Here is a 26,691-nt window from a genome sequence, read left to right as displayed (position 1 = left end):
TCACTCCTTCTTCTATGAAAACTGTGAAATCAAAAAATATCTTAATATAAGCAGATGCTAGACTTATTGCCTTTTCTACGCTGGGTGGTTATGTGCTGCAATAACTGAGTGGGGGCATGTACACTTGACACACAAAAACAGTCATGTGTTTGTCCTACTAACCTGAAGAAGGCACTCATCTGCTTACTTATTAATCTGACCGTGTTTGAGGGGTCCTATGGGAATACCTTCACACAGCCAAATGGGCCTGGCTATGAAACTGACACTGGAGCCATAACACACACACATACACACACACAGACACAGACACACACACACACACACAGACACACACTGGTGAGCAGCTGTTTGGGGGAGCCCAGCGACAGACAAATTTAAATTTCCTCAGCCTCTGCTTTTGCTGAAGCAGCATGTGAAACACTATATATGACCGAGGGGCGGCAGTGCTGGTCTTATATCTGTTGAAGATTTCGAGGATATGAAAGATAGTTAAGATAGTAACACAAAACCTCTGAATGACGTAATGTACCAGACTAAACATGTTTCCAACCAGAAAGACGAGTGAGTTAATATACCCGCTTTGTGAAACAATAAACTGAGACTTACTCTACTTTATTGCGGCTCTACCCTCCGTTGTGTAATCATATGAATTTTGGTTTTGTGTCACGGTTAAAAAAAAATCCCTGAATCAATCATCCCACATCTCATCGACACAAGCTTTTAACACAGCCTGTGTTAAAAAGTCTGCACGTTACAGTTCAGTTGAAACAGTGAGAACATTTTACTTTGTATTATCATCACCCGTGTTGACTTATTTTCAACCGCTGACCGCAGACTATTTGCATACCATCTGTTTTGAGGGATCTGTTGCAAAAGTTCAGGCCACAAATTTTAATTTTGGTGAACAAAAATCAAATTTTCCAATGCAAATCATTTGCAATAATTTCTGCTTTCTTGGTCCAGACTGTAAATGCATTTATGTAGCTGTTTTTATTTTTTTTCACTCAAGGATCCATTCAAGCATTCATAAACTAGCTCCTATCATCTAATTACTACGTTAAGCGGAAAGAAAAAAACACTTTTTTTTACATCCTGCCAGTGTAAAATCAAAATGCATAGGGAAGGTTGCTACACCCTACTTAAAATACTTGCCCCAGGTGCTCTCTGTGCTGCTGTAAACGCATCAATATGATCCTTGAAGTGTTGAGAACTTGCATTACTGAAGCCTGACAGAGCAACCTCACAGAGACAGTTCATCAGTATAATAGACACACTACTCACAGTGCAATGGTGGATGCCCAAGAACGAGAACATCCAGAGAGGTGCACAAACACACTACAAGCTGTACGTAGTGGAATTAAAGCTTGTAGTTCATCCTCTAGTCTCCTTTACAACTTTACTACCACTGCAAGGCATGAGTACAGGTATGAGGAGCTTTCTACTAAACAATACCTTGCTTCTTTACACTTGCTTCTCCAAAAAGATGAGGTTTCTAATTACTGCTGCATGTGTTTTTGCAACAGGCTGACAACAAAAAAACAAACATTTCTTGTGTACCAAGTAGCAGTAAAGAACTTGTAACCTTTTGCTTGCTTGTCCTACTTTTTTTTGCATGTTGACTGTCTCTCCTGGTTTGTCCCCAGCAAACAAAAGAGCCCATAAATACAAGCCCCCTGAATAATTCAAAGGTAAAGTGTAACGCAAAACCTCTCTCTCTCTGTCTCTCTTTTAATAGTGGTGATGTCGTTGGAAATGTTGGCAAATAACCCCCCCCCCACCACCACCACCACCACCATCACCACCAGCACCACCCCTCCACCAACTACAAGTCCTAGTTTCAAAAAACTGAGCACCGAGTACTGAACCTAATGACCAGCCAGCTCAGGCAGTAGTCACACATATCTGGAAGCAAGGTTTGCCAAGTGCTTCTCATGGTTCCCACACATTTTACCATTGAATTTACAAAACTTTTCCATAACTATTCCATAATATTTTACCCCATTTCCATGATTTAATTGAAGTAGTTTAACAAAGGGTCCTCCCCCAGTGTAGTAGATGTCATTTCCTGCTTTTTAACAGGTGTTTTGACATTTTGATCTCACTAAATGATGGATATATTTTATAATTACATCACATAGAAGATATTAAAACGTTAAAAGAATAGAAATTGATTCATATTAAATTAATCTACTGATTGTTGACATGGTAAAAGTGTGTGTGGGGGGGGGTCCAAGTTCATGCAGCCTGTCTTATATCTATTACTTTTGATATCAGATGGCATCATCTCTAATCCCAAACCATTTCCAGGTCTGGAAAACAGTTTTTCTAATTTCATAACTTTTCCAGGAATTTCATGACCGTGGGAAACCTGGATTCTTACTTGACTCAATAGTATGTTTTATTATTAATTTTCGGGGTAAGGGGATGCAAGTTCATAAAATGCATACGAGTGAGTGCAAACAGTTAACAATTAGCAACCCCCTACCCCCCTCTCTCTCTCTAAGCCGGTGTTTGAAGTTACATCACTTGTGCACCTTAAATACAATCTGGATAATCTCTTAGAAATCAAGCCAAAAACATACACATATATAGTAATTGTTATAATATATCCCATTCAGAAAAAAACTTTATAATACATCATTTAACTTCAACTATGGCTGGCATGTCTCTCATCTCTCTTTTTAAAGCTAATGTCATGTTTTCTGCGACCATTTCTATTCAACCCCAACCTGCTCGCACAATGACATGACTAGATGCAGCTCAATGCTACAAGATGATGACTTTAAACCCATCTCTTATTTGCTCTGAAGATGAAATATCTACGAAACAATACGCATGCTTATATAAACGCATTTGATGCCGTTCAAACGCATGGGGGGGTACACACACACACACAGGAACTTTATCCACACGCATTATACAATTAAATCATCCCTTTGGTGAATTGTCAAACGTGTATATGAATGCTCTTTTGCAGGGAAGTGTTTGTTTTTGCAGTAATTAGACCGAAACCTTTACATTTAGCTACTTCAAGCCTGGCTAATCAGCAGCTAACATGAGCTAACAGCTAGAGAGTAGAGGCTATCCCCCCTTTTTTACTGCTTACCTTGAACGGCCTAGCAGATGTTGTTTTCATCGTCCCCCATTTAAAGTTTCCCTCCAAGCACGAACTTGTGAACAGCATGTATGTTTTTTGCCAGACCGGCAATTCCTAACTTTTCAGCATCTTGGGTAAGGTGGAACTTGAATGTTAAAATCCCCAAACCTCCGGACCACCACCGACAAAGTAATTTCTCCACCAGTTACAACAACAACGTCTACTGAAGCGCTTGAGCCCGCCCCCTTTGAACGAGGTAGCCAATCAGAGCGAAGACTCCATTTTATTGACCTTGATAAGCACCAATCGGCATCCTTCATGGCTTTGACTGACGTTCCATGTAGCCAATGGGGATAAGAGAGTACAAAACATCCGCCTGCTTATTGGCTGCTGAATTAAAGGGGTTGGGTCTTTTCTCCCAGATAGCCTATGAGGTGTAGGAGTGAGTCCAGAGTGACAGGTGCTTTGGAGTTGACAAAATAGCTGGGGCGGCACCAATGTCTGGGTGAGGTCATCCAGGATGATGTAAACCCTACGTCATTAGCAGTGTTAAATAAAAAAGACACCGACACAAAAACAGAGCACACATTTTTTTCCTTTTTAAAAAGTTTAATATTCCCCAAGTTATAAAACAAAAACAGTTACAGGCACAATAAAATACACATAACTAAAGTCAACTGAAACAACATTTTTTTGAGAGGAAAATCAAACCCATAAACAAAACCTAGAAGCTGGTAGAGCTGAGAGTATAAACATAAGTTTCACCGTTGTGTTGAGAGAGAGAGAAATAAACAAGATGGTCACGTCTGGATTTGCTACTCTGCTTCTGATAGGCTAGTACTCGTTACCTTTGTTGGTTAGGTTTAAAAGCATGAGGAGAGAGGTGGTTAGGGTGATAGTAAAATATGTGAGAAGGGTCTAATTACACACACACACACCCTCCACTACATGACACCTGTCTGCAGATAAACCTACTTTAAAAAAATGTCAGAGTTGGGGCAAATCTTGGGAGAGTTTTGCAAATCTAGATTCAACAATTACACACAAACAGGGAAAAAAATGCCAATGCTGCTGTTCAGCCAACTTATTACTCCGTCATTCTTTGCGTCAATTGTTGAAATTGTACAACTAGATGTCAACGTCATACAACTGCTACTGAAAAATATTGTACATACAAAAAAAAAAAAAAAAAAATTCTTTGTATGAGAAGATACGATTATAAACTGCCTGTCAAAGTGACCGACACCTCCTCTGGCTAATGGAAACTGCCAAACTTTAACGCCGCCTCCTATCTGGACTTCTGCTGCGTCTCCGACCACCAGTCCTATTGAATAAAAAAAACGAAACACATCAGATTAACAAGAAAAATACTAAACTAATACTAAAGCTACACTTTCACCATCACATATATCAAAGACTGACCAATAAAAGTACAAGTTTTACCAAGCATATAAAGCAGAATTTCTCTACAATTTAACTAAATATGACTCCCACGCTGATCTGCACAGTACAGGAAGTCAAACTAATGTCCCAATCATCTGCATCATAATAGTCTAACTAGATATATTGAGAGGATATTTCCAGTCTTATCCAGTTAATATGCAATCTGACAAAAGTTTGACAAGTAAAATATTAACAACACTGTTTAAACGAGCCAGTTACTGCCTCCACAGATTAACACACCACCCTCACCTCCTCTTGTTCTTGGGGGGGCCTCTGACAAATCCCCAGTCCACACTGATAGGCTGACCCATCATGTCCTGACCGTTGAGCCCTTCCATGGCTGCCTGAGCCTCTTTGTATGTCTCATACTCCACCAGCGCATACCCCTGGGAACAGTTATCAGGACACAGTGTTAGTTATTACACATCTATGGCAACACTGCTCTGGAATTTGGCCCTATTTCACAATTAAAACAGTACAAAAAAACAGAGCTACTGACCACTCAATAATGTAATACTCTTTTAGTCTGACTGGTATAATGCCCTCTCTGTAACCTCAGTGTGAGATCATTGGGCAAACATTTTAAACCATAGCACAAAAGCTTAACCAACTGACATAATACATTTGTGTCTGTGAATGTGAAGCATTTAAAAGATGATTAATTAAATGTGTGAGATTGTTGCTGCATCATGTTGCTCTTCAAATAGCCTGCCATGGAAATCAATCTCCACGCGTGGCTGAAATGTCTGGAGAAAGAGTTCCAGGGTCAAAATGTGTTGTGCTTTGTATCATAATTAAATCAATGCTGCCACCTTGTGGAGATGACAAAGTGGAAAAAGAAATGATTGGGCAGCAAAACCCTACAACACAAAAAATGGGTCCATGTGAATGTCACTTTGCCCGCAGCAGAGGGGGACAAAATCTGATACATTATGAACACTGAGTTCTGTCTTTCTTGGCAGGTTATTATCTCTTCAACTTTTATCACAGGTTAAAAATGAGACTGCAAATCAGCCCACACAGGGACAGGTAATACGCGCCTAAGACTCCTACAATTTAATTGGCTAATGAGGGTATATTTTACTCCAGAAAAATTAAACAAATTTAATTTGAATATTCCAGACACTTGCAATAGATGTGGGGTAAATAAGGGAACTCTATTTCATTGCCTCAATTAGATTAGACCTGGAACCTAGGCTCTTTCTGCTAGGTCTTTACCCAGAGGGACATAGGATCAAGCGGCATGAAAAAATGTTTATGGCACTGAAACAAGTGACTAGACTTTGGAAACAAGCCGAATCCCCAGACCTTCAGGTATGGCATAGGACAATGGAACAAACATTGCAAATGGAAAAACTCACTCTAACAGTTCGAAATCAAAAAGAAAAATGGAATAAATTGTATCCAGAGCATATAGTTGGAAGAATCAGAGCCTCCTAATAAGTGCATACTGTAGACAGATAGCTATACGCACACATATATACACTTACACACAGTGTAGATATCCCCTGGAGCCTTTTTTATTTTTTATTTATTTTATTTTATTTTATTTATTTGTCTGTTTGTTTTTCTTTTTTTGTGTATTTTGTGTCTCTGTGTATGTTTTGTTGCCTTATTTATTGTCTCCTGCCTGTAAGAAAAAAAAAAAAAAAAAAAAAAAAGAGTACAACAGAGACTGTGGTCCATTGTGAATTTGCTAGCAGGAACAGTACTTCAATAAAGTAATAAACAAGCTCTCTACAAGCAAAAAGGACAATAGCCTTATCATGGAAAAACTTTGGTAAACCTGCTATTGCTGTGTGGTTTAGGGAACTAACTTCTTGTTTACCTCTGGAAACAATGTCTTATACTCTCAAAGACAGACAGGAGGTATTTCAGAAGGTATGGGGTCACTTCATCAATTATATGAAGGTAAATGATTTGTCGCATCTGATGGACGGGCCTGGAACGGTATAACACCTCCTGCATGACCCAGTTCTTTCTTCCCCTGCCCCCTTGGACTATACACTATGATAATGTATCTTCTGTGGACCCCTGACTATATGCTCTCATAGAGGAAGCCTCTGACCGCCATGTTTGTGTTTCATTCTGTTGTTGTATGCATGAAAAGTTGGACATGATGATGTATGTTGGTACACTTCTGCATCATTTGCACACTGGTCCGTTGTTATTTGTTCTTGTATGTCTTTTTATGCAAAGAAAATTCAATAAAGAAAAAAAAATGAGACTGCAGTTAAGAGAAAAAGAAGAAATCAAATTTGTATAAGCCATAAGAAAGCAGGAACAGCAGCAGCCTGGGTTACTTGAGATGACAAAGCAAAGACGTTCACAATTCAGAAATAGTCTGGCTTTGCAAACAAAACAAATGACTCATTCCACCAGACAGGAAGGATGGAAATGAAACAATAATGTATTTGTTTTTATATTATTTATTTCTCTTACACGAGTTGCATTGGGTAACCGGGTATGTGTGTGGATTTAGCTTCTCTATTTGGAAATAATTTATCACTGAAGAAACAATTAGGGTGAGTCAGAGAAACTGGGGCAGTTTAATTTTCTGGTTGAGACAACATGATGTTGGGAGTTGGTCTCAGCATCGTTTCAGCCAAAGCATTAAAAAAAAAAAAGATATTTGGCTCATTAATGGCATTTTTCTCTGGCTTTTTAAATGTGTATGTGGCTTAGTGGAGTCTCCATAAATGGTCAAATAAATTAATCTAGCTACAAAGTGCCGTACAAACAATTTCAGAGCACTTTTGATACCTGCTTGTGTTATAAAGCATGTAATAAGAACATTAAATTAACTACCGTAAATTCCAGACTATAAGCCGCTACTTTTTTCCCACACTTTGAACACTGCGGCTTCTACTACGGTGTGGCTAATGCATGTTTATTTTTTTTCGTGGGTGTTGTTGTTACGTACTTTATTATTTTTTCACTTTGCTTCATGTTTGATACACGTTGTTGTCCGACTCGTTCATAGGAGAGAACAGGAGAGTTCGCTCAGTAGGTTTAAATTCAAAGTTTTCCAATACAAGATGTAGGCTATAATGACAGGTGCGAACGAGGTAGATTACTCCAGTAAAAGTAAGACTTCGTTTAATGACTTAGAAGTCGCCAAATGAGAATTTCGTTAGTTTATATAGTGCAGATTTGTAAAATATTACTTTTATGGAGGGTCACAGTCACAGACTGTATAAACTTAGCATTTCATAATTGTAGTAGCAGCGGTGCAGCAGATGTAATGAAGTCCACGCAGCACTCTGGATGCAAACTAATATTAAGCCTATATCCTATTCATTATAATGTCCATGGACATAAACGGCGTGCAATCGCCGATGGACCAACCCTAGCTAATATCTCATATTACAACGTGGGACACATGCGGCTTAAAATCTGGTGCGGCTTGTACAAGCACAAAATTGATTTTCTTTCTAAAAGTAGAGCATGCAGCTTTTAATCAGGTGCGCTCTGTAGTCTGGAATTTACGGTAGTTTCTTTCTACTTCACTCATTTAACAATTACAAGCATGAATTAAGACCATAGTAATATTTTGGAATATTGCCCTTGTAGTACAGTGCAATGCTGATTTGGAAATGTATGGTCCAGCCCCCTGAGAAAACTCATTATATGGGGTTACTACTATATGGGCACTTTGATATCCAATCAGTGGTTCTTAAAAGACACAAGAGCAGCAAACACTATTTAATATCTAAATGGACGTCCACTGGATTGTTTGAAAAATTAGGTATATTCTATTTTATTTATTAAAAAAATAAATTAAAACACATTGTCACACTGTTTATAATCTTTTTAATTTTGTAATGCTTTAAAAAAATGTTCTACTTTATTGTATATTATTTTATTATCATCATCATTCTGTAAGTTCTATCTTTTATGTCATTTTACTTTTTGTCATTTTAATCTATTTTAACCTAGTTTTTACTACAAATTCTCTAATTGTCTTAATTTTCTCATACTTATCTTACTTTATTTATATTTTTCTAAAAATGTTTATCACTCTTATTTTCTCCTGAGTGCATTGGTCTCAATTTTCTCTTTTTAATGTTTTTTTAAATTCAAATATTGTCTTATTATCAGCTTGTCAAAGCACTCTGAACTACAATAACTTGTATGAAAGGTGCTATATATAATTTTGATTGATTGATTAATAAATTACCTATTAGTGTAAGAAAGTGAACCAGAGGCTGTGTCAATAAAATAAATAAATTGCCAAGAGACAGTGACAGGTGTGCATCGACTGAATGTGAACACTCTTCCCTGAACTTTGGACACACTGACACTCACAGATACACTATTAATGGCGCAGTGGTTATTTGTCTCACCTTGAGGTAGCCTGTTCTACGATCGAGGTTGAGATGCAGGTTCTTGATTTCTCCAAACTCTGAAAACTTGTCATGGATGTCCTCCTCTGTGGCCTCTTCATGAACACCGGTCACAAACAGGATCCAGCCCTCCACAGCTACAACAAGGAAAAACAGCAACGTGTCAAATATATTAAAATAAACAGCTAATTTCAACTGGGTCATTTAATGAGTGTTAGTTGATAAGTGAGATACAGTTTCCTTGTTTTTGGGATAAGAGCAAACACAAGCAGTTGATGGTAACTTATGCTGTTAGAAGTACAGAAAAATATCATAATTATTACTAGGGCTGTCAGCGTTAACGCGTTAATCGTGATCTGATTAATGCAATCCATAACGCGTTAATTTTTTTAAATCGCATTTTAATTTTGCAAGCCTTTTTGTCCCTTCTACTCACCCGTAGACGGCTCCTCTAGCTGTAGCGCTATGCTTTGAAGTGGCCTCCTGCAGTAAACCTACCGCGCTGATGGAAAGTAAGAGAGCTACTGGACTTTTGAACGGCTTGTTTAACTTTAAAACACTTCCAGACGCTTCAGTTGACAACGTCAAAAGTAAAATGCAACCTGTGTCAAACGGAGTTTAACTACCACCGGAGTATGTGGAGTTTGAGTTAGCACCTCCACGCTAAACACCCAGGTGCAGCCAAGCCAGCCTCAGCTCCACCAAAGGACCATTTTGGAATGTGGGAGTCGCAGCAGAGCCGTGATTGATTCCCAGTTAAGACACTCTGGTAAGAAATGCTTTACATTATGGGCTTAAAACTGCCTTCAAATGTAAAATAACAGGATTTTAAACATGCAATTCAAAACGCGGTTAACTATGGAAATTCTGTGATTAATGGCAATTTAAAAAATTAATTGTTTGACAGCCCTAATTATTACACTGTTACTGATCCCACTGACAGCCTGCGCCAAACAAGAGCAAAGCCGTGATAACACAAGTAACAGGATCTGACCAAAGGAAAAACAAACAAACCCTTCTTAAAGACACCATTTACTGTCACGACACCAATAAATTACTGGTGTGCATTTAACATCCTCACACAATGACACATAGAAATTTGTCAGTATCAAAGAGTGCTAGAGCTACAGAGCTGCACTGACACGCATCTTTATTGACTGTTTGTTCTTATCTTTCTATTTCTATTTAAAGCACATTATTCTGTGATGATACAGAACTGCTTGTTCTTTATTAGTCAGTTATTTGGTTTGTAATATCATCATCAGAATGATTTCTCAGACTTCACTTCAGATATGCAAGTAAAGCCTGCTATGTACTTGTAGTTTTCATACAATGTATACAAAAGCAATCATTCCAGTCTGGTTTGAGCATTATTTTCTGTTTGCCTGATTACAGTCTCTCACATACAATGGCGATTTTTAAAAATGTATATGAAGGGGTTGCCATCCTTGAATAGAGTTTTGGATGTGAAAAGATTGAAATTACTCAGTAAACTTTTGTTTTTGGCTAGGAAATGTACAGTATCTCACAGAAGTGAGTACACCCCTCACATTTTTGCAAATATTGTATTATATCTTTTCATGGGACAACACTATAGAAATGAAACTTTGATACAATTTAACAGTACATCTATAAGCTATACAAGCTGTACACTTATATCAAAGTTTCATTTCTATAGTGTTGTCCCATGAAACGATATAATAAAATATTTGCAAAAATGTGAGGGGTGTACTCACTTTTGTGAGATACTGTATATTATTTAATTGGATCAGTGAAAAAAAACCCCACTGTAACTCAGCAGTACAAAGAAATTTTTAGAGTTTTTCCTATGGAGAGACTAAGTGCCAAATTAAAAAGGAAATGACGACACTTTTAGGGACATATGGCAACCCCTAATAGATTACCTGCCTAGGGATCTAAGTGAAATTATACAGAGGGGAAACACTGGCTTGGAAGGTTCCAAAGTGAATCAACCAGTAATAAGAAATACTTGTTAATAGATATAAGGACACACATATTTTCATTTGCCGATAAGTTGTCATTGACACATTAACATTTTATATTTTCTTTCTTCTTACTTTTTACTTTACTTGAATCTTTTCCTCTTGCTTAGACCTCTATTGAATGTTGTATGTTTATATGTATTGTTGTGTTATAGTTTTGAAAATAAAATAAAGTCTGATTATTAAAAAAAATGTATATGAATAGTTAACTGGCAAATCTCAAGCGATTGTATTATCCCGATCAATTTAATTTTTTAACGGTGCAACTGTTTGGACATTGTGCCAATATGATACAATATACCATTATTATTATTATCATACATTCATGTAGAGAGCAACGATTAGTCGATCAATTGATTAGTTGCCAAATGTTGAATTCATTTTCAGCTGGACAGATTCATAATTTTTCAGGTCTGTGTTAAAACAGTCAGGTGCCCATATGAACAGTGAAAGAAGTTTCCTCGCTGTAATCATTCCTCCTGCTCATACTAACTATTAAAAGATCCTTCAAATGTATTTTCAAACTAAACGATAGCCAATATCTGCAGTATCCACGCAGGGATTTGTACAAAGAGTTGTGTTTAAAGTAGATGTGAAGCTTAAATGAGGCATCAGCAGTCTGAGTTAGTCATATCAAGTGGATATCTGCCACATTTACAGTCTTCTTAGCATCAAATTCCCTCTTTGTGTTTCCCTGTTGAGCTGTGGTGGAAATATCCTAACAAAACGAGGGACTTTAGAGTGCCCTTATTTACCCCACATCTATTGCAAGTGTCTGGAATATTCGAATTAAATTTGTTTAATTTTTCTGGAGTAATATATACCCTCATTAGCCAATTAAATTGTAGGAGTCTTAGGCGCGTATTACCTGTCCCTGTGTGGGCTGATTTGCTCTAAAGAGACTGCAACACTGAAAGAAATCTACTTGATTTAACTAATTTGGACTGAATCTTCATCTTAGCCACAAAAAAACTTTTAAATGCATTTTTGCACAGAAGCATGCTTGTGGATTTTGGCCCCCAATCACTATGAATAGGAGGAATTATCATGGCAAAAAAAGAAATCAGTGTTCATTTTTGCATCTAAATGTTGTTGAAAGACAGACTTCATTGTTAGCATGTCCTTTAAACTTTATTTTAAGCAGCACTTACATCTCTGAGGTCCTGGCTCATCACCATCCTGTTCCACAGTATCGTAGTCCTCCTTGATTCTGGACCTGGCTCCTTCCTCTGGAAACAAGAACAGAAAAAAATAATCAGCACTGCTAAAAAATTCTGACTGATAAAGAATTATTACCTAAGTCAATATCGCAAGATTGGACACTCACCTGAGCCGAAGCCACGTCCTTTCCTCTTCTTTGCTTTCTCTTTTAACTTGTGGATGCTCTCTGAGGAAAGAAAGTTGAAAATGTCAGAATCAATTCATGCAACTTCATCCTTTTCTGCACTCAGGGTAGTGAAAAGTAACTGAGCACATTCACTCAAGTACAATTTTGAGGAACTTGTACTTTAATTGAGTATTTACATTTTATGCTATATACTGCACTCCACTACATTTCAAAGGAAAATATTCTACTTTCTACTCTATTACATTTTACAGCTTTGGTTACTTTCCAAAGCCTGATGGATAATATAACAAGCTTTTAAAATACAACACATTGTTAAATATGAAACCAGTGATTTTCAAATGTTTTGGCTTTTGACACCGTACAAAAAGCAGTGTGTAGTCGGTGTCACTTTTCAAATAGCAGAATTTCGTTTTTTTTTCTTTTCTTCTTCATTAATCATCTCACAACCCCTAAGATTCATGTAGTGACCCTTTGGAGGGGACCAACTGTAATAAACTAACTAACTGCATACACGATCAGCCACAACATTAAATCCACTGACAGGTGACGTGAATAACTCTTAGTGCCGCCTATGGGGTCAACGGGTGGGATATATTAGGCAGCAAGTGAACAGTAAGTTCTTGATGTTTATGTAGACAAGAGTCAGAGCATCTTGTGGGGGGTTCCCAGTATGCCATGATTAATACTACCTATAAAAAGTGCTCCAAGACTTATTGTTGCACATGGGGAGTGCAGGCTTAGCCCATCTACTCCAATCCCACAGAGGAACTAATATAGCACAAACTGCTGAAAAAGTTAATGCTCAAAATCAGTCATTCTTTATCAATACAGCACTTTTGGCAGTTTTCACATAGAGCAGGTCTAGACTATACTCTTTAATTTAATTCAAAGAGATCCAACATTAGCACATGAGCAGCACTTGGCGACAGCAGCAAGGAAAAACTCCCCTTTTAATGATAAGAAACCCATGCTGACTCCTGCCCACTACTGAAAGTGCCTACAATGGGCATGTGAGCATCAGAGCAGGAACTTGGGACAAGAAGGCAAACCAGCAGAGGCAATATGATGCTCTGAGTGTCTTGGAGCACTTTTTATAGGTAGTATTGATCATGGCATACTGGGAACCCCCCACAAGACTTGCCATTTTGAAAATGCTCTGACTCTTGTCCATGTTTTCCTGCTTCTAACATAAGGATCATCCATGTGAATTCAAGGACTCAGACGTCTCCAGGCTTATGGATGTTACTTTAACATGTCCCACGTACTTAAAAGTTGTTCTATCAGCAGGATAATGTACCCCACCACACTGCAAAAACTCTTCAGGAATGGTTTCAAGAACACGACAAAGAGTCCAAGGTGCTGGGTTGGCTCTCCCCAGATCTCAAACCTATCAAGTATCTGGTCCACGGGGGTAATACTTTACCTACATAGACCTCATAATACTTATGTACTTTTACGGCAATACTTTAACTACATCACTCATAATACTTATGTACTTTCATTGTAATAATGTAACTACATCACTCATAATATTGCAGTACTTTTACTAAAATACTTTACATCACTCATAATACCTATGTACTTTTACTGTAATACTTTTACTACATTAAGCTCATAATACTTATGTACTTTTACTGCAGAGAGGTATCTTATCTATTATCCAATTAAACCTCCGTGCATAAGTCTCGTGCCATGCCGCTAAAATGAAACCAACTATTTGGATGTTGGAAAGCACAAGTTACAAGTTGTTAGTTCTCTGCAGCTACATTAAGTTAGAGCTAACTGCGGCTAACACACACGCTCATTGTTTTGTCGTGTTTCCTCGTGTTAATGTTGATAAACTACGTTAGACTTCTGCACTATTAAGCAGAGGAAACCCTTAAAAATAAATACACCTAAACCAATGAACGCTGGAAATGCTTTATTAAAGCAAAGTTTGTAATGACTGTAAGCGCGAAAGAGGGTTGAATGAATCATTAGCATTAGCATTAGCATCTCCAAGGCCTGAACCACGCAGTCTGGCGTTTTGGAGGCATTTTCAACCTCGGCCAACGTGCTGTAAACCTCAATACTTACACACCTTTTAAAGGCAGTGCTTAGGAATCGTCTCCTACTAACGTGCACAAATAATATTATTACCATCACCATCCTCATCCATAGGAAAGTCCTCGCCTCCCGCTTCATGAAGATCCAACACGTCCGCCATGATGCCTCTCTGTGTGTGTGTCTGTGCGTGCTGACCGACGTAACGTGGTTACGCAAAAAGAGTCCCGTGTTGGAGGATGTTGCCAGGTTACGAAAAAGTAAGTAAAGACCAAAACATAGCTCAAGAAGGACATCACTCTCACAGAATATGATTTGTTACTTATATTCAACAATCCTAATTTTTCCAGCAACGAACAATTCGTCATTAATTTGCTAATTTTTTTTAATTAATTTTGTTATTTTATTATTGATACTTTTTTATTTATCCTTCATGTATGAACTTGAATGACAAGTTGAATTTAAGTGCTTGAAAAACAAGCACTTAAAATCATGGACAAGAAGCTTCACTTGTATCACCACTGTAACATTACTCTTAAGTATAATCATCTCACCCTGGACAATCTCAGACTGCCTTGTTTTTAAAATCTTACATGTTCTTACCCCCTCCACCACTGAGCCAGTTTGTGCCATAAAGGACAATACCAGAACCACAACATCAATATTTAGCTGACTGCATTGTTTCTTATGGATGGATCACACTACTAGGACACTTTACTCATACATATCAGGACATAATCAACCCTTTTCTGTTAAAAAAACTTTAAAACAGTGGCTCAAGCAACACCAGTGCTGCAGCCATTACTAAAACTGATTTGCTATCTATGGTTCCTAATGTAACGTTTATTTTAATATGATTTATTTGTTTTTTCTCTGTTAATTAAAAACGTGGAAGGCAGGAAAAGATTCATGAAAAATGTTTATTCTGTAAACCCAACAGTGACACACACTACTGATTGCTTGAAAAATAGCATATATATACACCATCCATGACATTTAGAAACATTCAGTCTGAAAATGTGCAACAGGAAATGCCTAAAATCTTGCACATTCATCCATCCTACATGTTTACAAAGCAATAAAGTAAGTGATCATCATTAATCCTGCTGCAATTTATATGCATTGACATAACTGAGCTGCTGGTTAAAACATCGGGCTGTGTTTAGGTGACACGGTAAGGGTGAGTTATAGGTTGTAGCAGAGCATCATGGACAATGTTGCAAATGTTTTATTGTTATATATGTTGTATTTTAGAGTCAATCCATATTGAAATATAAATTAAAATGTCCCTTGATACAAGTTCCTCATCTTCCTGGAGCAGCTGGGGATTAGATATTCAGCTCAAAGGCTGCTGACTTTTCAGGAACTCTTCTTCTGGGATTTCTGGCACAACTTCCCGTAAGTTCAAGATGCATTAAAGAGGGGAAATAGTCTTAATGGGCCAAAACTCTAGCAACACCTCTGATATTAAGTATGGTCTTGCAATAAAGATAGTTTTTATAATGCTAGTGTTACTGGAGTTTTGACCCTTCAAGTCTGGACTTCTAATCAGCAACAACGTTCCTGTCACTCGTCTGCTTCTCTGGCTCGAGGGCAAGCCGCCACCCACGCAGATTAGTCTTCATTGTTCCCCTCTTCTTTACGGCAGAAGCCCTCATTTTGCTTTTTCACCAGTTCAGCATAAAGGCCACTTTTCCCAATCAGGTCTTCATGAGTGCCTTCCTCCTGCACCACCCCGTCATTCAGGACAATTATGTGATGGGCTTTCTCCACAACACTCATCTTGTTGGATATCAGCAGCACAGTGCAGTCGTCGGTTTGTTTTAACAGAGCTTGGTGGACCTGTTGAGTACAATCATGACCCGGTGTTACATGAAGCAAAAACATTACAGTAAATAATGAGAAAAATGTGAAACTCAAGTACTTCCTACCTGATATTCATTCTCTGAGTCCAAGTCACTGGTGGCGTTGTCCAGTATCAAGATTTTAGGACGTCTGATTAAGGCTCTGGCTATGGCGATGCGCTGCTTCTGGCCTCCAGACACCTGTCCTCCCTTCTCCCCGGCATCTATCCAACAGAAGGATATACTGTTATTGTGTGTATGTACATCCTCGGGGAAATAGGGAATGGGAAATTAATGTGAATTTCCCAATCGTGGGACTAATAAAGGAATATTTTATCTTAGTTTCTATAGTCAAATTAACACTCAATCAAATTAATTGTTCTTTTACTACTTTCAAAGTAAAAGTGAAAATGAAAAGTTGAAATGAAAAGTGAAAATGAAAAGTTGGGTCTTTCCCCAAGGAAAGCCCCAACTTTGGGATCCACTATTTCGAACCTGTGTTGTATCCCTTTGACAGGTCCTTGATGAACTCGTGGGCACTAGCCAGCTTGGCAGCTCTGTGCATTTCCTCATCAGAAGCATCCTCGTACCCGTATTTGATGTTCTCCCGCACTGAGCGAGCAAAGAGCGTGCAGTCCTGATTCACAACAGCGATCTGAAAAACAAACAGGATGAAGAAGACAAGTCAGTGGCTGCTTAACTGTTAGAGCTGACGCAGAGCGGCTTACAATGCAACAGCAGAATAAAGTTTAGCAAAAGTGTCCTATGAATATTCCTGTGACCAGTGTGCAATAATACAAACATATAAAAATTTAGTTGAAAGATAAAAAGGAGGAAATGGGTGAAATTAAACTGAAGTTTTTAGTACTTGGAGTAGAAACTTTCAATGGATTGCAGTTCACCTCTGCTGTGTCATTATTATTGTACACCTCAGGGCTACTTTCATTTCATTTCTGTTTTATGGCCTCAGCTGCACAATAAGCCTTCATATTTTTCATTTTGAATTTTCGTCAGTGTTTGTGGTACGGTGGCTTAATGAACCCCTGAGGGTGTTACTACCTCACCAACACAGGTTGGTGTTTATTATGTCTTTCTTCACTGTATCACTGATAGATTCACGGTATAGCAAATAGATCCATGCAGTCTTTTCTGCTGATGATATAGAAATTAAAAGTAAAATATGTTGTTTTTATGGTGGAAAATTGCAAACGTTTGGGCATTAACTCGATCAATAGAGGTCCAGGAGTGCAGAACTTGCAACACACTTTATTTCTGTAATGATTACTGTAATGTCCCTTTCTGCATTTTCGCTTGAGCTTCCTGGCCCAGGAGCCAGTGGGCGGGACTAAAGAGGACATCAGGAAAATTCCTGCACCTGGGTAGTTTAGGCCTCAGCCTATTTATGCTGGCTGCTTTGATAGTTAATGTCTCTCTTCTCTTCCTTCCAGGCCTCCAGGCCGGTTAGGTTTTTGCTTTTGGTTTTGTTTGCACTCATTATTGATTTAACTGACTCTAACATTATTTTATTTTGACATAAGTAATAAAGTAACATAAGTAATAAAATAAATGCTATTTTAGACACTTTATTCATGTGTAATTTCCCTTTCTTTTTCTTTTTTTGCGGACTGTAAGCCGGTTTATAACATTACACAGTTACAGAGCAGTTGCGTTGTACCTGCTTCTATTAATTCTTTGTTGATTTTATAGTTGTGTTGTTCTGTTTGCTAATTGTCTCGTTTGTGAAAGATGTCTTAATCACAATGAGACTGCCTGTTTAAATAAAGATTAAATAATAAATTGCTTTAGGACAACAGCTTGTTAATTGGACTGAAGAATTTGTCAGGGCAGTGTTTCTATGACTGACTGTACATAATTCTTCCACTTAGTGACCAAAAATCACTTAATGAAACTTCAAATCTGTCCTGTACATTTTTCGGCTAAAAATATTTTAAACTGTGCAGTGTTTACATTTATGTTTACCATTGCTGTGCATTGCTATAGTGTGAAACTAGCAGTAGGAATTACATTACCTACATGCTCTAAATCATCATGTCCACACACACTATACATGGAAAACATGAACCCACTTTTAAAACATTGCACTGAAAAAAAAACCCTCTCCATAGTACTTTCAAGCTTCCTGTTCTTCATGTCAGCTAATGCTTAAAATTTCAAAAGCAAAATGATCTGAGTCTGTGTACCAAGAGAAACCTTTGTGTCACATGATCTGTCAGCTTTAAGTAACACTTTCAGATTTGTTTTTAATGGTAAAAATACTGGCTGCATTTCCTCTTGTTATTCACCCACCTTGTCATGAAGGTACTGGTCTTTGTAGCTTAGCAGTGGTTTCCCATCCAGTAGGATTTCTCCTGCTTCGGGCTGATAAAACCTCTCCAGCAGCTTAACACAAGTGGACTTCCCTGATCTGTTTAGCCCTACGAGGGCGGTGATCTGGCCTGCCTTCATCTCCATAGACAGGTCCTGGTAGAAGAGAGAGAAAGTGTGGATTGGTAAAGGGTCATATGTGATGATAAATAATTGTAAAAGTAATAAACATAAATAAAGAAATACATACCTTGAGCAAAGGAGTGTTATTTTCTGTCCCACTAGAGTAGCAAAATTTAACGTTTTTAAACTGAATGTGTCCTCTAAGGCTTTTCGGGGCCAGAGTGCCATCAGGAGGTCCCTTAGGGTCCCGATCCAAATATTCGAAGATCTTTTCAGAGGCGCCAATTGCCTTCTTCACCTCTGGATAATAACGCATGACAGCCTGGGAGAGAGGTGGTAGAATGAGGCACTTTTTAGTTTGACACATGTTGGTTTAAAACAAAAGACTCACTCATGCTCCTGCAGTTGGGGAAACAAGTGCACAGACATAACGTTTCATTCAAAATGATTCCCTTTCTTCTTGGCTCGTGGCTCACCTCAACAGCAGAGGCAAACTGTAGCTCGTACAGGACGAAGGACACCAGGTCTCCACTGCTAACAGCCCCTCTGGTCACAAGCGTCCCTCCATAGTACAGAATGAACACCTTCAATGCTAAAGTGGTCATCTGGAGGAACAGAAACAATGGTTTATTTAACAAGATAAACTATGCATCTACCTGACGGAGAGTACAGTAACCTTTATTTGACATTATATTGTCCTATATTCTCTAGGTTTACTCCCATTAGCTCATATTCACAGGCAAAGATATGCTAAGAAACACTTGATAATCCAGGTCAGTATTTAACTCACGCTGCTGGCCCAGGTAGAGGCTGCATAGGCTGCTGCTTCCTGTTTGTTAAGGGCGTAAGTATCCTCCAGTCGCTGTCTGTATCTCTCCGTCTCACCATCCTCGTTGGCAAAACTCCTCACAGTCGTCATGTTGAAGAAGGTCTCTGTGGCCACCTGGTTGGCCTTAGCTAGAGACTCCTGAACCTTTACGGCAATAGTCTAAAAGATGGACAGAAGCTCAAGCTGTTAATTCTTGCTTTAAGGTAAAAATGTCCTTGCAGAATAAATATGGGATAATTAGGGGCAGTAAGTTTTACCTGGTGGAAGTGTCCAGTGAGCTCCGGTATGACCCAGATGATTGGCAGTCCCATGCAAGTAAGCAGGGACATTTTCCATGACTGGCTCACCATGAAGTATAAAAGGAAGCCAAAACGAGCCGTGTACCACATCACAAGACTTAGCTTCTCACTCAGCGCCTCGCTCATATCGTTGGTATCCGTGGTGATGCGGGACACCAGTTCACCTGAGATAAGAGTTGAGCATTAACTTTGTCAAAGGGATATGACAATATAAATATGTGTTAAATATGTTCTTAAAATCCTGTACAGTTGTGGAAATTACTTATTTGTTATATTGGGGAAATCATAATCAGGAAAAGCGTACACTCTATATGCATGTTAAAATGGTTTCAGATTTATTCATAATGGCCTACTGTATGCAAAACACTTTGATTTAAAGATAACTCTCCGTCGACTCAGCCCTACATACACTGTGTACATGACTTACCAGTTGAAGTGGACTCAAAGAAACCTATCTCCTGTTTCAGCACAGCCTGGAAGACGACTCCCTGCACTGAGGTGTGTATGCGGCTCATGGTGATGTTGTACGTGAGGTCACACACAAACTCAAGCACAGCACTAAAAAGAGGACAGAGCACACATTTTGGTGGAAAGTACATAAAATGCCACGATTAGGATGTAATTACCACCAATTTGTGTACAAAACTAAAAAAAGAAATCATGTAAATATCTTCTTAAAACCCAGAATTGGCTGTTTTTTGTGTGAATTCAATCCGAAAGATGCAAAAGAAACCATGGATCAAACACGGCCATGTTTTAGGACTACAAACTTAACCACAAAGAACTGAAACTAAATCCAGTATAAAAAACATTTATTGAAACACTAACCTAAAATCTAAAAGTGAAGTTTTACCAGATAAATTTGGTTAAAAGATAACCTACAACATTGGTGTTTGCTAATTGAAAAAAAGAGAGAAAGCTGTAAGATAACATTTTTAAAAAGTAGAAACAGTAATGCTTTAACAACTATGTGACAAAACTTGTTTTACCTGGCAATAGTCATTAGGGTCATGGCTGTGATGGCTTCTGTGAATGCATCAGGAGCTTCTTCATTTATAATCCAGTCAGCCACACGACCAGTGTACTGAGGAATAGCCATCTCACCTGCGGTCAGAAGATCACATTATTATCGCCATTATCAAAACACTTTCTTTGACCTTTTTGCCAACGAAAGCACAGAGGTTCAGTCACAGACAGGCATAGGAGACAAAGTGGAGATCTGTGTAGCTGCTGATGCACTAAGATGGAAAAAACCATTTATATTTTGATTGATTATTTCCAAACTGTGGTGGAAAAATGAGACAACCCACTTCACTTTGCTCAAAAGACAAGCAGCAGCAGCACCTTTCAGCTAGTTTATAGCCTGTCTGAAGCATTATAGATAGACTTGCCTCTACTCAGGCTAGGGCTGGGCGATATGGCCTAAAATCAATATCACAATATATTGAGCAGTTCACCTCGATAACGATAAATGGACGATAACTACCACCAGAGCGATAGATATAACATATGTTATATAACATATGTTATATCTATCGCTCTGACTACCACCACCCCGTGCGCTAAAAAAAAGTTTGGCCACTAGATGGGGCTGTGGCAGCATAATTGCTCCACTCCAAGGTTAGATGTATTGCCCTGGCTGGTGACGACAGTCTTTTTGCACAACTTACATTTTACATCTTTCTGAGCAGTATCTTTCCTTTTGAAACCAAAATGTTGCCACACGATTGAAGACGCGTTTTTCTTGGGAACAAGCTACTGCTCTTCCTCCTCCTCCTCCTCCACCAGGTGTACCTCCGCCGCCGGCGCTGCAGCTGCCCCTTCGACGTTTGAACTGTCCTCTATCTATCTATCTATCTATTTATTTTGCTATAAGTCATATGTCAAGTCGAAGAAGAACCAACCGTGTACCAAAATGCCGAGTGCATAATGATATGGTTCAACTCTTTTACGCACCGGGCGCACGCCGGTTACGCTTGGAGTTTGTTTATGGACAGCCAAACCTGATAGCTTAGTGTCATACACCATTAAAAACCTCAGACTATTGGCTAAAAGGTTATCAACTTCATTTCACCGAATACTTCCATTGGCTGGAAAAGCTGTCAATCAAACCCACGTTGTCGTCGGTCACATGTCCTCATTGGCTTTGGAGACATGTACTGCCTAATCCTAAACACCGATTGGCTTGTGTGTGGTGTCGTCAGAAGCAGGAGAGGCTCACGGTCGTAAACATCTAGTCACGTGTACTCTGAGATGGACGTGCAGGTCAGGAAATGACGTAAACGGACCGGATATGGTTTGTTATTTGTGTTATTACGTTACGTGTTGGACTAAATACATGGACATATTGAGGAAAGTATTTCGGTTTTATGGAAACGGATTTCATATTTCACAAGAATGGATACTTGGCGAGCTGTACAGAAAGTCCTGAGTCATAAGATGATCGTTGTGGATAAAGGGAAGACTTTGAAGGTATGTAGCATTATAGCTTTTCTCACTTAGCTCAGGGGCTAGCCGAGCTAATCGCTAATACTATTACGGCTGTGAGCAACCATATAAGTCGTGAGTGGTCTTGAATGAATCAGGACAATCTAAGCTTTCTAACAATGTACGGCATGAATATATATGTTTAAGGGTTGGTGTTTAAAACATTCAGAAGAACGTGTGGCTACCACCAAACATCCGTCCCGTCCCGTAAACGGAACAGCGTGCGTTAAGAGGTAAAAAACCGAATATACCGACATGGGCGAAATGACGTCGGTTATTGTCGTAAATTTCGGTATCGATAAATTTTCGGTTTATCGCCCAGCCCTAACTCAGGCTGCGGACATGTTGCTAGCTGCTGAAATGTGAAGTCACAGCTGGTTAGGATCTTCATGGACTTTTTTCAGGCTGCTTGCATTTTGTTTGTAGGTGAGGTCACTCGGGCAGACACAGACATGCTACAGGAATTTCAAGATAAACGGGCGTCCCAAACATGATGATCGATATCTGTACAACCCCTAGCCCTAACTGGTGTAAATAGATGCAATGTTACCTTTTGATTAGTAATACCTACTCTGTGCTTGAAGCTGCTATCTTATATATAACTTTGTAATTGTATGAGGACATTTTTAAAGCTATCATAATATCAAGTGCACCACCTTAAATTAAGGTGCTGGCTCACTTACCATAGGAAGAGAGAACCACAAGAATCAGCACAGCAACAAAACGCCAGAAATAGGGCTTCATGTATCCCATCATTTTCTTAAGAGAGGCACCGGTGTCCTTTTTTGGTTTTTCGGAGGGCTTCCTCGTCCACAGAGATGAGATGTATTGACCCCAGGAGAGCAAAAGAGATGACACATATCTGCTCCAGTAAAGCCACGCCACCACAGTCACAATATAACTGTGCAACACCTGCAAAACAAATAGCAGGTTAAACACACGATACCATATCCCAAAAAAAAAATCATTCACCTGTTGCTTCAACAATGCAAACGAGTCTGTGTTTGGATAAAAGGCAATGTATTCAAACTCATTGGTTTCTTTTTTACCAAATGTATTGCCACGTTTCTCAAATTATGGGTTTCTAGTTCTCATAAGACTGGTTTAGTTTTGGTTTCACTCTTGTTCTCGCTAAAGGCTCAGTAGCTTATGCAAAAACATTTTAACCATTACAAGTAGAGTTTAATCTTGCTGTGACAGGTTAAAAATCATATCTAACTTGGAGGAAATGTGATACATTTCCAAATAAATTGAGTTTAATACCACTTAATTCTAAAACATATACAATTTCATTTAAAAATGGTCACACTATGTCAATAATGGTGGATTTTCACAATCGTCCTTCCTCAAAAACATTCAATAAGAAAAACCATAACTATACGATTTAGCTTATCTTATGAAGCTACTAAATTGAAGTAACAATATATATCAAGTAAATGTACCAAACTTTCCACATTACAATTTTTAGCACATCCATGTTGGTCTATCATGACATGTTTCTGACACATGAGCAATGTAGGACAAAGATATCTGGAAAAAAGCATTCAGAAAAGTGCCTGCTACTGCCTTTACTTGGATAGAGCTAACTATGAATTAAAAACACAGCAGCTCACCCTTTCCCAGGAGTGCCACCCCCATAGTTCCTCCATGGTGGGCTGCCCCAGCACCCAGAGAAGACTGGTGTATGCTGGGAAGAGAAAGCAAAGGACCCCTAAACTTTGGAGCCCCTCAAAGCTGCTCATCCATGGCAGGTTACCAGGAAAGGTGAGGATGAGAAGCAGGAGGAAGGTAGCCCTGGTTATCCCTCCTGCCCACAGGGTGATGAACGGGTGGCTGAGGAGGAGAGGCGAGAGCTGTGCCAAGCGGAAGGCCTGCACCACGCAGACATCCAGGCACACGAAGAGCAGAGGGGAGAAGTAGCTCATTTTCTGCATGTCACACAAATTCTGCATCACAAGAAGAGAGTGTTAGGGTCAGTCGTATTTAAGTTGACACACAAAGTAAGGTTTATATTATATTATTTATATTAACTGTGGGCTAATTAATCAAATAAACATTTTTAGAGAAAAGTGCCAAAAATCTGCTGGTTGCAGCTTCACAGATGCAAAGATTTAAAGCTTTTTTATGTCACAAATGATAGAAAACTATTCATATTTGTGTGAATAGTTAGCATATTTGTTTGAGTTTGGACTGATGATCAGACAAAACAAGACATTACGGTTCACTTATTGAATTTGCTGATTGTTATAAATACTTGGGACTCTTGGCTGGATACCAAACTTACTTTCAAGGTCCATGTGTAAAACCTATCAAACAAATTTAAAGCTAAATTAGGATTTCTGTATCAAACAAATCGTGTTTCTCTTTTGCAAGTTGCAAAACAATAGTGCAATGTACAATCTTGCCTTCTTTATAACAGGTGATAAAGTTTTTACCCACCATTTCCTACTTTACAAAAGGTGTGTAACAGACAGAAGGGAGTGTTGGAGTTCATTAATTACGTTCAAACACAACACCTATAATGTCATGTTTCAGGATATTTTAATATTATCTGTACTTCTTGTACACACAGAACTTGGTAAACATGGTTTCAAATATTTTGCTGCACTATACTGAATCTGCAACCATTGTTATAATCAAATAATGATCTTAGTTCCTCATATGCATGAAGTATAAGAAAGCATACTTCATTATTTTCTGACATTTCGTAGAGAAAACAATTGATAGTGTTGCAGCCCTAAAATACTTATCTACCCCTCTGTAAGTATTACTTTCACAGGATTATAAGTGAAATCATGTCCTTTATTGACACAGATAAGAAGTTGCTGTCTGTTTAGTGCTCTTTGTCTTCTGTGTTAAGTTACTTTCACTTTCACCCGTAGGCTACTGCTGATTTCTTTGAAATGGTCTGAGTAAAGTAACTCTAAACCAGACCCACATGGCACAAAGACACACAAAGAAGCAGCACACACACACAGACACACACACTCATTATTAGTATATCCATATTAGTTCATTTACAGTAAGTACAGTGCAGGCCTGGTTTAGCTTGCATCATTACAGCTCTTAAAAATACAACTTACATTTCCTTTAGACGAAGCCAAGTTCACTGCGGATGTTTAATAGTCGTCTGAAATCTGAAGTGACTCCAATATTGAAGCTAGAAAGCTGAAAATGTGACAATTAAACTAGTGAAAGACAACCAGCTGCATTGCTGACTGTAGCCGAGCTGCAACTAACAAGACTGAAACCGAAACTAAGTTTTTATACCGTATTCTACAGCGGAAAGTCCCGTGCATGACTGATGCAAATGGCGGATGAACACTGAGGATTATAAAAAAAAATACGCTTTGCTTTAAGAATTATTGTATTTTTAATTATTAGATCTTCGGAAACATATTTTAATAAATATAATGCATGTTGCACGTAGTATACAAGAGTGAAGACTGCTGTAAACAGGGATGTCTAATAGTCCAACAGCGACATCATGTGGCCGAGATTACATTCACATTCATGGGTTCATAAATATCCAATATCCTATTCAACCATGTAAATATCGAATAATCGCCTTAATTATTTTATTATTATCATTCTATTAGTTTTATTATATTCTTATCGATTTTATTTGTTTGTTTCTTTTGTCTTTTAATGTCTTTTTATACCTAGTTTTAGTCCATAGCTTTTATTAAACTTAATCTTTTATTTAATTTTACTTTTTGTTTATTTTAACCTATTTTTTTACTCTAAAAATGTCTATTATTTATTTATTTATGCATTTTTTTATTTAATCAATACATGTATTTCTTGAATGTGAGAATCTGAAGCTTTTCTGCAGATTATATATGATAGTAAACTAAAGTTTTAGACTGTTGATCTCACAAAACAAGACATTTAAAATGTTCAACTTGAGCTGTTAAGAAATTTAATGTTTATTTTCCTCTATTTTCTGACATTTCATCAACAAAGCGATTAATTGAGAGATTAATAGTGAGTTGCAGCCCTGGTAATTTAATTAAATCAATCTTCATTTATGCAAATATACAATATGAGCACTTAAAAATGTGCAGTTTATTGCAGTAAACTACCAACATCTGAACAAAAGGCTGTAAACCTGATGCTTTTGGGCCTCCTGGGGCATCGGAGAACGTTGTCTGCTTTTCCTGGATGGTAATCTGACCTTGTGCAACAGTGGATTAAGACAACTGTGGGGACTGAGACTTTGAACTCCCTAATAGCTTCCTTCCTTTCCTCTTCCTTTTCATGTCAAAAGAATAGGATGAGCAAAGCTTGTAAACATCCTAGCTATTTTAAGCACCATCTTTGCAGGTCCCTTTAAATCACCTATACTTAGAATATGTTCCCTTTTATGTATATTTAGAAAATGCAATGAAATATCAATATAATAGATTTAATATTTATCCCATTTTCATTGCTCAGATACAATACTGTGCAAATGTTTAAGCACTAAAAGTAAAGTTCAGTAATCTGAAGAAACCTAAACTAA

At 38.2% G+C, this 26,691-nt stretch overlaps 2 protein-coding genes across 3 annotated transcripts; both read right to left on the bottom strand.

The window, feature by feature from the left end:
- Positions 1-3,691: 3,691 nt before the first annotated feature.
- rbm8a (RNA binding motif protein 8A) lies at positions 3,692-14,461 on the bottom strand. 2 transcript variants are annotated; one of them, XM_053327289.1, is made up of 6 exons: positions 14,377-14,461; positions 12,217-12,276; positions 12,041-12,118; positions 8,887-9,023; positions 4,790-4,926; positions 3,692-4,421 (listed from the first exon to the last, which is right to left on the bottom strand). In XM_053327289.1, the coding sequence occupies exons 1-6, from the start codon at positions 14,441-14,443 to the stop codon at positions 4,373-4,375; spliced, it is 528 nt and encodes a 175-aa protein (XP_053183264.1). In that variant the 5' UTR covers positions 14,444-14,461; the 3' UTR covers positions 3,692-4,372. The 2 variants fall into 2 exon arrangements, with proteins under 2 accessions (XP_053183264.1, XP_053183266.1); XM_053327291.1 differs by having other exon boundaries at positions 14,383-14,458.
- A 1,000-nt stretch (positions 14,462-15,461) lies between these two features.
- On the bottom strand, positions 15,462-25,410 carry tap1 (transporter 1, ATP-binding cassette, sub-family B (MDR/TAP)). Its single transcript, XM_053327391.1, has 13 exons — positions 25,271-25,410; positions 23,801-24,133; positions 22,871-23,099; positions 20,690-20,804; positions 20,128-20,258; positions 19,659-19,864; positions 19,363-19,560; positions 19,049-19,177; positions 18,700-18,894; positions 18,432-18,605; positions 16,620-16,779; positions 16,212-16,348; positions 15,462-16,122 (listed from the first exon to the last, which is right to left on the bottom strand). The coding sequence occupies exons 2-13, from the start codon at positions 24,119-24,121 to the stop codon at positions 15,895-15,897; spliced, it is 2,223 nt and encodes a 740-aa protein (XP_053183366.1). The 5' UTR covers positions 24,122-24,133; positions 25,271-25,410; the 3' UTR covers positions 15,462-15,894.
- Between the last annotated feature and the right edge of the window lie 1,281 nt (positions 25,411-26,691).

This window comes from Scomber japonicus, chromosome 10, assembly GCF_027409825.1.
Source record: "Scomber japonicus isolate fScoJap1 chromosome 10, fScoJap1.pri, whole genome shotgun sequence".
Lineage (NCBI taxonomy): Eukaryota > Metazoa > Chordata > Actinopteri > Scombriformes > Scombridae > Scomber > Scomber japonicus.
The sequence above is the reverse complement of the archived record's forward strand: the minus strand, read 5'-3'. Positions and strand labels throughout refer to the sequence as shown.

What these genes read in the sequence shown, in the direction of transcription:
- rbm8a (XM_053327289.1), bottom strand. Translation starts at nt 14,443, where the DNA reads ATGGCGGACGTGTTGGATCTTCATGAAGCGGGAGGCGAGGACTTTCCT. An exon ending in TATGGATGAGGATGGTGATG is followed by an intron (nt 12,277 to 14,376) that starts GTAATAATATTA and finishes TTCTTTCCTCAG; the next exon opens with AGAGCATCCACAAGTTAAAA. An exon ending in TGAGCCAGGACCTCAGAGAT is followed by an intron (nt 9,024 to 12,040) that starts GTAAGTGCTGCT and finishes TCCTTGTTGTAG; the next exon opens with CTGTGGAGGGCTGGATCCTG.
- tap1 (XM_053327391.1), bottom strand. Translation starts at nt 24,121, where the DNA reads ATGCAGAAAATGAGCTACTTCTCCCCTCTGCTCTTCGTGTGCCTGGAT. An exon ending in TCACTGGACACTTCCACCAG is followed by an intron (nt 19,561 to 19,658) that starts GTAAAACTTACT and finishes TCCATCTTTTAG; the next exon opens with ACTATTGCCGTAAAGGTTCA. An exon ending in CCTCTACCTGGGCCAGCAGC is followed by an intron (nt 19,178 to 19,362) that starts GTGAGTTAAATA and finishes CTGTTCCTCCAG; the next exon opens with ATGACCACTTTAGCATTGAA.